Source organism: Branchiostoma floridae, chromosome 19, assembly GCF_000003815.2.
Source record: "Branchiostoma floridae strain S238N-H82 chromosome 19, Bfl_VNyyK, whole genome shotgun sequence".
In the NCBI taxonomy this organism is placed as follows: domain Eukaryota; kingdom Metazoa; phylum Chordata; class Leptocardii; order Amphioxiformes; family Branchiostomatidae; genus Branchiostoma; species Branchiostoma floridae.
This window is the reverse complement of record NC_049997.1, coordinates 3,081,722-3,093,562: the sequence shown is the minus strand read 5'-3', so window position 1 is coordinate 3,093,562 and position 11,841 is coordinate 3,081,722. Positions and strand designations below refer to the sequence as shown.

Sequence of the window (11,841 nt, the reverse complement as noted above, 5' to 3'; positions counted from 1 at the left end):
GCAACATTTGACTGATTGAAGGGAGGATGTCGTAGTCTGTAGTTTTCATTCAGACCTAATTCGGTACATCTTGACGAGCTTTCAAGATGTTTTTCCTTTTAAGCTCTCCTTAATCCAATCCATTAGGATTAAGTCCTTATTAGGGCCTGCACGGGTTTCAGAAGGCAGTTCCGACTCCCGAGGTCAGATTACGATCAGTGTTGATTACGGTGACGCCTCGTCTTGTTAGCAGTAAGTAGAGACATCCTGTACTGATGACACAGTAGTCTCCAAGCAGACGTATCAGCTTGATAAAAAAAGTATTTGGCCAAATAGGGGCAAATACTGTAAATGCAGAAATGTTCGCGGTGGATTAATGTTGGCGGTTTTCACGGCAACCACTTTACCGCGAAATTAAATCCACCGCGAACATTTTTCTATTAAGGTATTAGACTGCAGTAGATGGTGTTACCGCGAAATTAAATCCACCGCGAAAAGTCATTTTTCCCGCTACCGCGAAATTAAATCCCCACGAACTTAAATGCATTTACAGTAAGTTGCTATGGGTTTTCAGCCAGTCTTTTGCAGTCTATCCGGCTCAGGCCGGTCAGTTCACTCCAAACTCCTACTAGACTTTTAGTTCCTAACTTATCCCAAGTCCCACATTAACACTATTTTACCAGGAGGTACCCTGGTAGAGGCTAATGGCACAGCATAGATATTAAACCCTTGGGTGATACGGCGGAACGAAATATATCAATGGCCCTTTTAATAATCTACTTAGTTCAGCAAAAGCAATTACCAATCAGGACATGACATACATCATTACTCTAACAAAAGAAATGCGATAGATTAGTATAATACAGAGCTGTTGGCGGGATTTGTTTTGAAAGTCTTGATTGGGGGACCTGAGTTATCGTGGATGGACATCATCGCGCATGCTTTCACTACGGACGTGCCCCTGTGTTTCCACATTAAATCGCAAGAGGACGCTGTCGAGCTGGCCTTCTTCGGAATCTGCCGGGGTTTTTTAGCCATCTGAGACCAGGTCCGTTTAAATTGATTTCAGATAACACAATCAAATCAAATCACTATGATTATAAGTGAAACGGTAAATATGACTCCAGCATTCGTGATGGGTGTATAAAAGGCTTTTGGAACCTTGTCTTTTACAAAATCTTTTCCAAATATTGTATTGACTCATACGATATGTGATCTTCGATGTCTGTCTCAATATCTACCTTTTATACAACAGACATACGCACCCTCGACATATCACATTTTCACAATAACATAGATGGGGGGCTTATGGGAAGTAAAGAAACACCCGTTGCCATGGCGACACCTACGCAACCCGCTGTTTAGAATCTACAAGGTTGACAGCGCCAGGACCTCTCCCATTGGAAACATCTGGCTCAAGACTCGAGTTCAAATATTTGCGGTTATCAACGACAAGGGAACTGCAAACTCCCGGCGGGGCATCTCCGTTTCCTCTGCAGTTTGTATGCAGACATTTGTGGGATAGACTGGGAGACATTTTTCTTGTAATAATGTTGGTAAAATTCTGTGTCGTCTGCTGCGTCCTTTACTTGGTAGAGAGTCGTAATATTCCGGACAAGGTAAGTGTCAGATCTTCTAACATACTTACTGGGTGACGCTTCTCATTTGCTGTGAAAGGTCATTTTGAAAGCTTCGTGTCACTTCATGGTGTCGACAATAGATTATATAGTAAGACGTAACTATTAACCACGCCTACCTGCGCAAAAAAGGACAGGTGAACGCGCTAATTTATTCTGGCCATGGAGAGCAATTTGTTGGCAGTTTGACAGTACATAGCGTTCTGTATGTTTGGCCGTTTGCTACCGTAATTTAAGTGTTGCTGATACGATCAATTTGTCAGTTTTCAGTCTGGCCTCCGATTGTTCACACATTTCTATCCCTTCAAGGTTCCGATTTTTTCGGGATTGTGAATGTGTTGTATGGATGTGTTGATCATAACTCCTGACAGACGACCATGTTAGAAGGTCAACTAACAGTGATTCAGCTCAGACAAGTTTGTCTGGAGTTTTCCAGAGGAAACCACAGAGGAATCATGGCGGCCATATTGGACGTGTCAAAGGTCAATAATCTAAACATTGATTAGATTGTTTAGGATACACTTGCCAACTTTGCACATATGTTAATAACTAACGTTAGTGCTGTTGTTTCTATGAAACCCTATCCTATATGTATGCCTAGACAGGAAAAGACATGTCGTGTAAAGTGCTTTTCCCAAAGGCACAACTTGATAGGGGGCACGGCGGGTATCGAACTCGGGACCTCTGGGTTCCGACCGGGTCCAACACTATAGCCTATACCAGTTACGCAGCACATGACGCCACGATAAAGCCCTGCTCAACTAATTTCAGGCAAAGGATGACCTGGACGCTAGTCTCGGTCCGCAGCACCGCAGTGTGAGGAGCACGGACCGCAGGTGCCCCAGTATCCGGGCACGCCTCGTGGCCTACACGGAACCTACGTGTCGAGGCTATAAGTTGCCTAAATATTCATCATGAAGCCTTACTGGTTTAATTTCAGGTAAAGGATGGCCAGGACGTTAGCCTCGGTCCGCAGCGCCGCAGTGTGAGGAGTACGGACCGCAGGTGCCCCAGTATCCGGGCACGCCTCGTGGCCTATGACCGCGTCACACGGAACCTGCGTGCCGAGGCTAAAGCCGAGAAGGAGTATCTCCAGATCCTGGAGAAGGAGAGGGGCATCCTCAACAAGCAGTTCAAGGACTGTGCCAGGTAACAGCTGCATTTCATCTTACGCTAGTTCACCTTTATCCGTGGGGTAACCTTTATCCGTTGTTGAGGCTAAAGTCGGAGAAGGAGTATCTACAGATCCTGGAGAAGGAGAGGGGCATTCTCAACAAACAGTTCAAGGACTGTGCCAGGTAACAGCTGCATTTCATCTTACGCTAGTTCACCTTTATCCGTGGGGTAACCTTTATCCGTTGTTGAGGCTAAAGTCGGAGAAGGAGTATCTACAGATCCTGGAGAAGGAGAGGGGCATCCTCAACAAACAGTTCAAGGACTGTGCCAGGTAACAGTAGAATTTTATCTTACGCTAGTTCACCTTTATCCGTGGGGTAACCTTTCTCCGTTGTTGAGGCTAAAGCCGAGAAGGAGTATTTCCAGATCCTGGAGAAGGAGAGGGGTATCCTCAACAAGCAGTTGTAGGACTGTGCCAGGTAACGGTAGCCTCCATAGCAGGTCCTCTGGGGTCTTTTCCACGTCTTTTTGTTGCTCATAATACACTTTTGCTGGCCGTTTCTTTTTTTACTGGGTGGCTTCAACTGCCGGCCCCGTACTGCCGGCCCCAAATGGCCAGCCAAAGTGTTTTATGAGTCCAAAAAGACGAAAAAAATCCACAGAGAGCCTTCTATGGTGCATTTTATCTTACACTAGTTCGCCTTTATCTGCGATGTAACCTTTATCCGTTGTTTAAAAAAAAGTATTTAGCGCTACTCAGTCGACTGCGGAAACCAGAAATTAACTCTTCGTAATAACCCCCTTTGGCTCAGTTCTTTTTTCTCGACTGTCGTAGTTATCACGTGATTTCTGTCTCTCCATTTCCACCAGATATTTTGAGTACATCGTTCCAGACTACAGCTGCGGCTCCCTGCGCCAGTTGATCCTGAAGTACGACACGAGGATAGGTTTCTCTGAGCGGCGCCTGTTCCAGCACCACCAGGACCTGGGCTGGCTGGACGTGCAGAGGGACATGACCAGGGAGCAGTATGAGGCCTGCACGTACCGCAGGTCACAGGATTTCTCATCATTTATCTAATTTATTGCTGTATTCTTTTACCAGGGTACCAGGTAAGGGGGCATATTGTCAGGACAAGTTGGCGGGAAGGCTGATCATAATTATATGGAAAAGGTCATGATTTTCCCCACCAACCTCTGCTTGGAGAGTACCTTGTTCCCTCTTTATAACATTAAACAGGAATGGCAATATGAACATAATTCAGAAGGCGACGATTGTCTCTTACAGTCTTAATAGAGGTCAACATACGACAAACTAAATCTGGGAAAGAATGGACTGAATGTTAAGTCAGTTTTGGTGGATTTTTCTTGTTGTTTTAGCCCTCGCGTATTAGATTGGGGTCTCCAGAGGATGTCAATAATAATATTAAGTCAGCGTGGCATTATTGCTTTACCGGCCAAGGAGGAGTAGACTGAGGAACATATTGGAGTTTTGAGACCTATTTTGTCTTCACAGGTGGGCCGACTCACGTGCACGTAGAGGTTGACAGCCTCCACAACACAACATACGGGACTCTGCACTGTAGGTGTAAACCCCCGCAGCGGTGTCCTCACTTCCTCTCAACATTATAGTTGGATGTGAAAGAAAAGCCCGAGATCGTTCTATTTAATAGAAAATAGATGGCGTTGTTCGTCACACTGTCGTTGTTCGTCGAATTGTCGTGATCACTACAACATATGTTTGATTGAAAGTGGCCAGAAAGTGTATACAACGGTCAGGACTCTAAAAATGTTGACGGGTTCGTGAATATGACAATACATAACTGCATATGTTGCATTGGTGATAATTTAGCGGTACAGTTGTCAACACACACATGTACAGTTTATGAAACGTCAGATTTATTTTGAAATTTAAGACATGCAAATACAATGTTTGTACAGGACAGGTAAATAGATGAGACACAAATAGCATCCTACCATGTGAGAAAGCGGGTTAATAACAATACAAAATAACACTAGCTTGATGGCGTCATAATGTCACTCGTATCAATAAAAGAAATATACTTTATCATATGTTACTTTCTATTTTCTTCTTCTATGCAGCATTTTAATGTTGTGATTCGCGTATTTTCGTTTTAGAAAGTTCTTGCAAGCCCTAATAATAGCGCAAACGTCTCCACCATCCGTGCGGACACTGAACTTTGAACTATAACCTCGTTCGTCCGTCCTGTGAGTCGTTAGCGGGTGATCGTCATGATATGTTCTTTGCTTTGTGCATGCCTGATATCCTAAAACTGATTAGTACATGTTCACGGGAACATGGTGCCTGTGGAAGTTTTCGGAAGCAAGCTACTCTTCCATGGTCCAACGGAGGCCACCCCCCCCCCCCCTGTAAAATACTTAGTAGTATCATGTGATCTTCCAAAGGCCATTTTACTTGTAACTGTATGTAAATATGACCTCAAGCAACGTTTAGAGTAGAGTAACATTTGGCGATAGTGCGCTGTAATAATGGAATCAGCCGTGGCTTTTGCGAGCGGTTTACTCGCTAACCTGACCCTACAGTCCACCCTGGTTCTCGTCCTGGCCTTCCTGACGACCTACTGGCTCCTGGGCGCAGGTGGTCGGCAGAAGAACCTTCCGCCGGGCCCGAGAGGCCTGCCCCTGCTCGGCAACCTCCTCAGCTTCCGCCCGAGCCGCTTGTTGTCCAACCTGGCGGCCTGGCGGCAGCAGTACGGGGATGTATTCTGTGTGAGGATCGCCAACAGGCTGACTGTCGTGCTCAATGGGTAGGTTTGTAACGTACACGTACGATGACATGCTATGGTCTTGGACGACAAAACACTGATTGAACAAGAGTTCGGAGACCTCACACCTCCATGAAATATTCTGATTATGTAAATGACTTGCATATCTGCATAATTTATGCTTGGTTATATACACCTTTGCATAACTTACACAGGTCACAATGTTGACAATCCAATCATTAATTACACTTACTACATGAATTAGGACACATTCACATTCATTATGCAAATTAGGGACTTATTTGCATAATTGGTATCTGCTAATCTTCCACCTGTCACAAATTACATATGTTACGTGTATTTGATTCCTATAATGAAAAATACTGGAAATATATATTTTCCTCATTAAAGATGCAAATCAAGTCCAAATGTGCATAATTTGCACTTCATTATGTATATCTCTGCCAAACATACCTAGATGCTAAATATCATAGAAATTCATCGTTCCTATGTTCCATTATGCTCCTTGGAAGATTTTGACAAACTTGCCCCTGCAGTTCCAGAGCAAGCCGATAGGGGGCCCAAGCCTATATACCCTTTTCCCTACGTCGCAAGCTATCTGCCACCAAGAAATCAGGACCATAGCATGTTCAGGTCAAAAGATACAAAAAATCAAAGTTCTGCTGCAGTACCAAGGTCACACACCATAGGGCCCCAAATCGACCTTGACCTTTGTCTTCCAAACACCTACCCACATACCAAATATCATTACAATCCATTCAGAGGTTCTAAAGTTATGCTGACCAGAAATATGCGGACACACACAGACAGACACACAGACACACACAGACACACCAAAAACTATACCTTAATTTTTCATGGAGGTAATAACACACAATGGCCCGTATTACAATAACCTGGATACCACCCTCCGTGGGAAAATCTACATACAGTATCTTGTACTTTTTACCTATTTTTTTCGCCCTCTCTCAAATTCGGGGTCTTAAGAGGATATCGTCCATAAGATTTACTTGTTATGCCCTGATTAAACTTTTGCTTCGGCACCGTAAATCCTTCTGAGATTTTCCAGTTGCCCATTCACACGAAGATTTGTACCACAGAAACGACAACAATCTGTAACGATAGGGGTATTATTTAGGCCTCTGCGGAGTAAACCAAGCATATGGATTACTCTCTCCAAACGGATTTTCTATCCACAGCGGTAATACGAAACCTGTCGACCGCTGTAGTGAACATTGAACTTTGTACGGCTACTATCATTTAGTTTAATACAAGTAAATCCAGTACAAACATTAACAATAGTGGCAATGAAAAACGTTGCTGTGGCGCTGAGGTTGACGAACGAGGCTGGTATGTAGTGAAAACTATCCTGGATACCAGACCACTGGCCCGATCTCAATAATTTCCATCGTACGGGGTCTATAGCTAACTCAGGGTGCCTGTTGTAAATCTTTTTCGGAAACATATTCACCCTAGACCAGAAGAGTTGACCTTTGTAGGGCCTGGAAACAGTCTGTCATCCAGTTAGTTCAGTTGTCATCCAGGCTAGGTGAAAACTTACCAAAATAGACAGACACAATCATCAGATAGAACACTGGACTGATACCATCAATTCCAATGGCTACCCTTATTCCTATCTTTGCATAAGTGTTTGAAGAAGGAGATATCTATACAATATTAATATTTTGCATTATTACAGGCACAAGGCTATTCAGGACGCGCTCGTCAAGCAACCTGAAGTGTTTTCGGACCGCCCTTCTCCATTCCGTTTTTCTGACAAGGACCAAGGTGTGTACGATAGGAAAAGAGAAGAAAACAAAAAAGAAATATTTCATATAACCGTTATACATGTATGCTTGACAGCCAGAAAAAACAACAACAAACAAATGATATGGTCAATGTCGGCCGAATAGAAAGTTTCCTGCATTTTTGTACTCCACTCATGAGAATGAGCACGTTCGTGGATGAAACTGCGCATGAGCAGGTCAAACGTGAAGGCCCATGATGGCTGGAAACGGTTCTTTTCTCCGCCATACTTTATACATTCATATGTTGAGGTACAAGTGACCTTCGATTCGTCGGTCAGTTTGCAAGTGCTGTGAATTTTTCATGGACTTCAACTTTGACCTACGCATGCGCGACTGGTTGCGTAAACGGGCTTCAGTATTGCGCAGTATACAGTCTAGATTAAAGTACAGCGTACAACTTTGCATGTGGACGTTTTTCTCTATTCCGCAGGAGTTGTCATGGCCCAGTATGGGGAAAGTTGGAAGGTGAAACGCCGACTCGGTTTGACCGCTCTCCGTCAGTTCGGTATGGGCAAACGGAGTCTGGAGGGTAAAATCACAGAGGAGGCTCGCGCCGTGTGCGACATCCTTGCGGAGAAGGATGGAACTGCAACGGATATCTCTCTTCTTCTGTCCAACGGCGTTTCAAACGTTATATGTTCCATGTCCTTCGGTGAGCGATTCGAATATAACGACGCAGAGTTCCAGAGGCTCATGCGTTTGATGTCAGAGTTGGTAAGTGCTGGCGGCATTTCTCGATTTATCCCCTTGGTGCGTAAGCTGCCCTTCTTCAACGAGGGAAGCAAAAATCGAGCAAAGATGAGCATGGAGATCGTTGAATTCATCAAAGCAAAAATCAAAGAACACAAAGAGACTTTCGACCCAGCCGACATCCGGGACATTATCGACGTGTACTTGATGGAGACACAGCAGCAGACCCCGGATGACGTGGACCGTACCATTACAGAAATGGGGATGATCGGCACGGTCAGAGATCTGTTCATCGCTGGAGCAGAAACTACGGCTACGACCTTGAAGTGGGGACTGTTGTACCTGGCGCGCCACCTGGAGGTTCAGCGGAAAGTGCAGGACGAGATCGACCGAGAGTTTGGCTCCAGTCCCCCAACGTTGTCCCAGCGAGGAAAGCTGCCCTATACCGAGGCCACCATACTAGAAATCCAGCGGATCCGACCTATCGTACCGCTCAGTGTTCCTCATACCACCTCTGCTGCCACGGTGCTGCACGACTTCGACATCCCGGCCAACACTTTCGTCATCCCGAACCTGTGGTCCGCCATGATGGATCCGACAGTGGCACCTGACCCCGAGACCTTCAACCCGGACAGGTTTCTGGACGAAGATGGAACTCTTGTTCGTCCTGAGTGGTTCATTCCGTTCTCGCTAGGTGAGTTATTGTCAAAACAACTTGTTGGTTAATTTCCCTGCAACCAAGGTATCTTTATAATAGATCTAATAACCATCTGGTGTATTTTGCCAGCCAGTAGGTACCCAATGGATAATGAGGCTGATTAACGTGGTTGAGGCACCTCCTCGAGCACACGTTTTACGTCCCTCCCGGAAGACAATTTCGTGGAATGACCAAGCTTGGGCCGGCTACAGCGATCCGACCGTCCTTGGTTGGGGGATTCCCATCCAAGAACTGTCCGGACCGTCGCGTTGCTTAACTTCTCCAGCGCGCCACACGGCCGTAACCTTTTTTGATATACATTTTCAATTTAAATTTGCTGTTTGATTTCCTTGAAGTTTAGTCCGTAGACCTAGTGATCATTTGATTGTCGCCCAACTTGCAAATATTTCATTTTTGCTTATTTATTCCTTACCTAGGGCGGCGTCAGTGCCTTGGTGAGCAATTAGCCAAGATGGAACTTTTCACCTTTCTGACAACCTTGCTGCAGCACTTCACATTCAAACTGCCAGACGGCGCCCCTGCACCATCAATGGATGGCTCCTTGGGTGTTGTCCTTGCACCAAAGCCCTACCAAATTTGCGCCGTTCCAAGAGATAATTAGAACTCAGCTCTGATTCATTTCAAGTTATTCTTAGATAAAAATTAAAACTAATATTTTGTTGATATCTAGCGAGGTGAAAGTCTGCTGCAGCTGGCTGCTCGGTACAGTGTCGTCATTTGTACACGTACACTAGTAACAGGTGCAGAATTGACTCATCTAATAAGGAGGAATAAACAAAGTAAACACTTATTACTGTTTCTAATTAATTTGAAATTTATTCAGATTGTAGACGATACAATACACGTGGGTCACAGGCAGCGATTGCTGGTGTTGTGACCTACACATTAACACATACAGAACATTCTACATCAAGTGCCAGCAATGAATAGATGCTGTCTAAAATTACTTTTTTTTCTTATTTCATGAAACCATATCAATCCTGTTACATCATATATATAGCCATAAATAGTTGACCGAGTTACTGAGCTAGTGTTTGTAAGTGTACACATGTAGGTATAGTTTTCAGTGAGTTTTGATGTTTACGAAGGCCATTTTCGCCTTTTCTCAGTGTGACAGTGTGACAGAGCGTGCACGCAAATGGGAAGGGTCTTCTTCGGACGGAAAGTGAAGCCGCGCTCCACGCACTAGTCATAATGTGCTTGTCAAAAAAAAGACAGCAAGGGAAATTCCCTGGTACAATGAACACTACTGCCACTGGCTTCTGTGGACCAGTGGACGAGTAGCTCTTCAGGCAACTAATCTAATTCGATAACACTTCCATTGTTCGCTTGCCCACGCTGTGTGTTCTAGTGTAGGCACGGCAAACCAAAAAGCTTCCATTGTTCGCTTGCCCACGTTGTGTGTTCTAGTGTAGGCACGGCAAACCAAAAAGCTTCCATTGTTCGCTTGCCCACGTTGTGTGTTCTAGTGTAGGCACGGCAAACCAAAAAGCTTCCATTGTTCGCTTGCCCACGTTGTGTGTTCTGGTGTGGGCACGGCAAACCAAAAAGCTTCCATTGTTCGCTTGCCCACGCTGTGTGTTCTAGTGTGGGCACGGCAAACCAAAAAGCTTCCATTGTTCGCTTGCCCACGTTGTGTGTTCTAGTGTGGGCACGACAAACCAAAAAGCTGCCCGGATTGCTAAAGACAGAATCAGGTCAGACCAGTGCTCCGGGGCTGAGGAGATTGCATCCTCCTGACGCTCAGACTAGTTTCCCCATCCTGATTGCCAGCCTCCGGGGAGTAGGGGAAATCGGTAGGTTTAGGTTTAAAATCATGATATTTCATAAAAAGATACGAATTGGGGGTCCTTTTTTGTCTTTTTCTTTGACATATATGCAGTGTTCTCCATGCAGATTTATCGGAGGCGTAAGATATTATCAAAGCTGGCCAAGGAGTGTAGCAAGCCAACAGGAGTGTCCTTCATCCATCTGCCATCACGCAACCAGGGTGAAAATAATACATACTCCGCAAGCACAGGTTGATAAGGCAACAGTTGGATGTTGATAGCCTTTCTTCTAACTGACTGACATATTCCCGGTGGCCAACGGACACTCCTTTCGGTCATTCTACACCATGTATATATAAAATAAGATTAAATGTTCTTTTTTTTTCATTCCTATCCTTTATTAACTTAGAAAATTGTTATTGATAAGTATCCTGTCCAAATCCATATGTATTTTCTCTGTTTCTGTCAGCAGGGCTATCCCTTTGTAATAGCCATAGGCTAGTTGGGCAACCCTGGCTGTATGTTTTGAACAGCCAAACCAATTAATATAAACAATGGACACTCCTTAGGCCGACTGCACAAATTGGACAGGTTTCTGAACGAATGATATGGAACTCACGTTCGTAATGAGTGGTTCATTCCATTCTCGCTAGGTGTGTTATTGTCAAAACAACTTGTTGGTTAATTTCCTTGCAACCAAGGTATTACTTCCCCTACTAGGCCAGCTCGTGCATCGGTCACCAATTTAGCTTGATGTATCATCACATGTTTGTTCCGGTATCCCTTAAACCATGAAGCAGCGTCCGACACAGAGAGAAAAAGAATGAACGCCAGACTCGCATCCGCAATTTTGTTTTGTTTTGCTTTCGTTAGATTGTGAAGAACGTTTATTGATATTGATAATATACAAATTTAAATAACAATTTTGACTGTCTGGCATACACTGGAAGTTATGTGCAAGTACAGCCTTTTGTCGTCAGTGTTTAAGCTGCCACTTTAAGCTTTCCTCACTTTACTCAAGTGAAAAATGAGTCGTCCCTCGAATAGGACGTTAAATGGAGGTCCCGTGTGTGGGGAGAGCCATACCCGATGCACGTTAAAGAACCCGCCACATGTGCGAACATCCACCCGAGCGGATCAAACCATTCCGGCCAAAATAGGGGTAGGGAATCTCCCGAGCAGCCCTCGTAACCCCTGCTTCGCCTATTGGGTCAGTTAGTCCTCACTCATAGTGAGCAATTGGGCTGGTCTCAATCATGATGTTTCTGACCTAGGGCGAAGAGTTGCTGTTACAGTTCCAATCATGTAACCCGTAACCTTGAGTGGCCTTCAGGCCTTGTTACGTGGTGACCATTGAGT

At 44.7% G+C, this 11,841-nt stretch overlaps 2 protein-coding genes across 2 annotated transcripts; both read left to right on the top strand.

The window, feature by feature from the left end:
* The first annotated feature begins 1,351 nt into the window (after window positions 1-1,351).
* On the top strand, window positions 1,352-4,753 carry LOC118406770. Its single transcript, XM_035807086.1, has 4 exons — window positions 1,352-1,598; window positions 2,557-2,765; window positions 3,603-3,782; window positions 4,246-4,753. The coding sequence occupies exons 1-4, from the start codon at window positions 1,530-1,532 to the stop codon at window positions 4,274-4,276; spliced, it is 489 nt and encodes a 162-aa protein (XP_035662979.1). The 5' UTR covers window positions 1,352-1,529; the 3' UTR covers window positions 4,277-4,753.
* Window positions 4,754-4,949: 196 nt separating this feature from the next.
* LOC118406570 (cytochrome P450 2U1-like) lies at window positions 4,950-9,344 on the top strand. The gene is made up of 4 exons (XM_035806670.1): window positions 4,950-5,518; window positions 7,197-7,285; window positions 7,736-8,689; window positions 9,130-9,344. Exons 1-4 carry the CDS (start codon window positions 5,241-5,243, stop codon window positions 9,312-9,314), a joined length of 1,506 nt encoding a protein of 501 aa, XP_035662563.1. The 5' UTR covers window positions 4,950-5,240; the 3' UTR covers window positions 9,315-9,344.
* Window positions 9,345-11,841: the final 2,497 nt, after the last annotated feature.

What these genes read in the sequence shown, in the direction of transcription:
- LOC118406770 (XM_035807086.1), top strand. Translation starts at nt 1,530, where the DNA reads ATGTTGGTAAAATTCTGTGTCGTCTGCTGCGTCCTTTACTTGGTAGAG. An exon ending in GTCGTAATATTCCGGACAAG is followed by an intron (nt 1,599 to 2,556) that starts GTAAGTGTCAGA and finishes GTTTAATTTCAG; the next exon opens with GTAAAGGATGGCCAGGACGT. An exon ending in GAGGCCTGCACGTACCGCAG is followed by an intron (nt 3,783 to 4,245) that starts GTCACAGGATTT and finishes TTGTCTTCACAG; the next exon opens with GTGGGCCGACTCACGTGCAC.
- LOC118406570 (XM_035806670.1), top strand. Translation starts at nt 5,241, where the DNA reads ATGGAATCAGCCGTGGCTTTTGCGAGCGGTTTACTCGCTAACCTGACC. An exon ending in CTGACTGTCGTGCTCAATGG is followed by an intron (nt 5,519 to 7,196) that starts GTAGGTTTGTAA and finishes GCATTATTACAG; the next exon opens with GCACAAGGCTATTCAGGACG. An exon ending in GTTCATTCCGTTCTCGCTAG is followed by an intron (nt 8,690 to 9,129) that starts GTGAGTTATTGT and finishes TTCCTTACCTAG; the next exon opens with GGCGGCGTCAGTGCCTTGGT.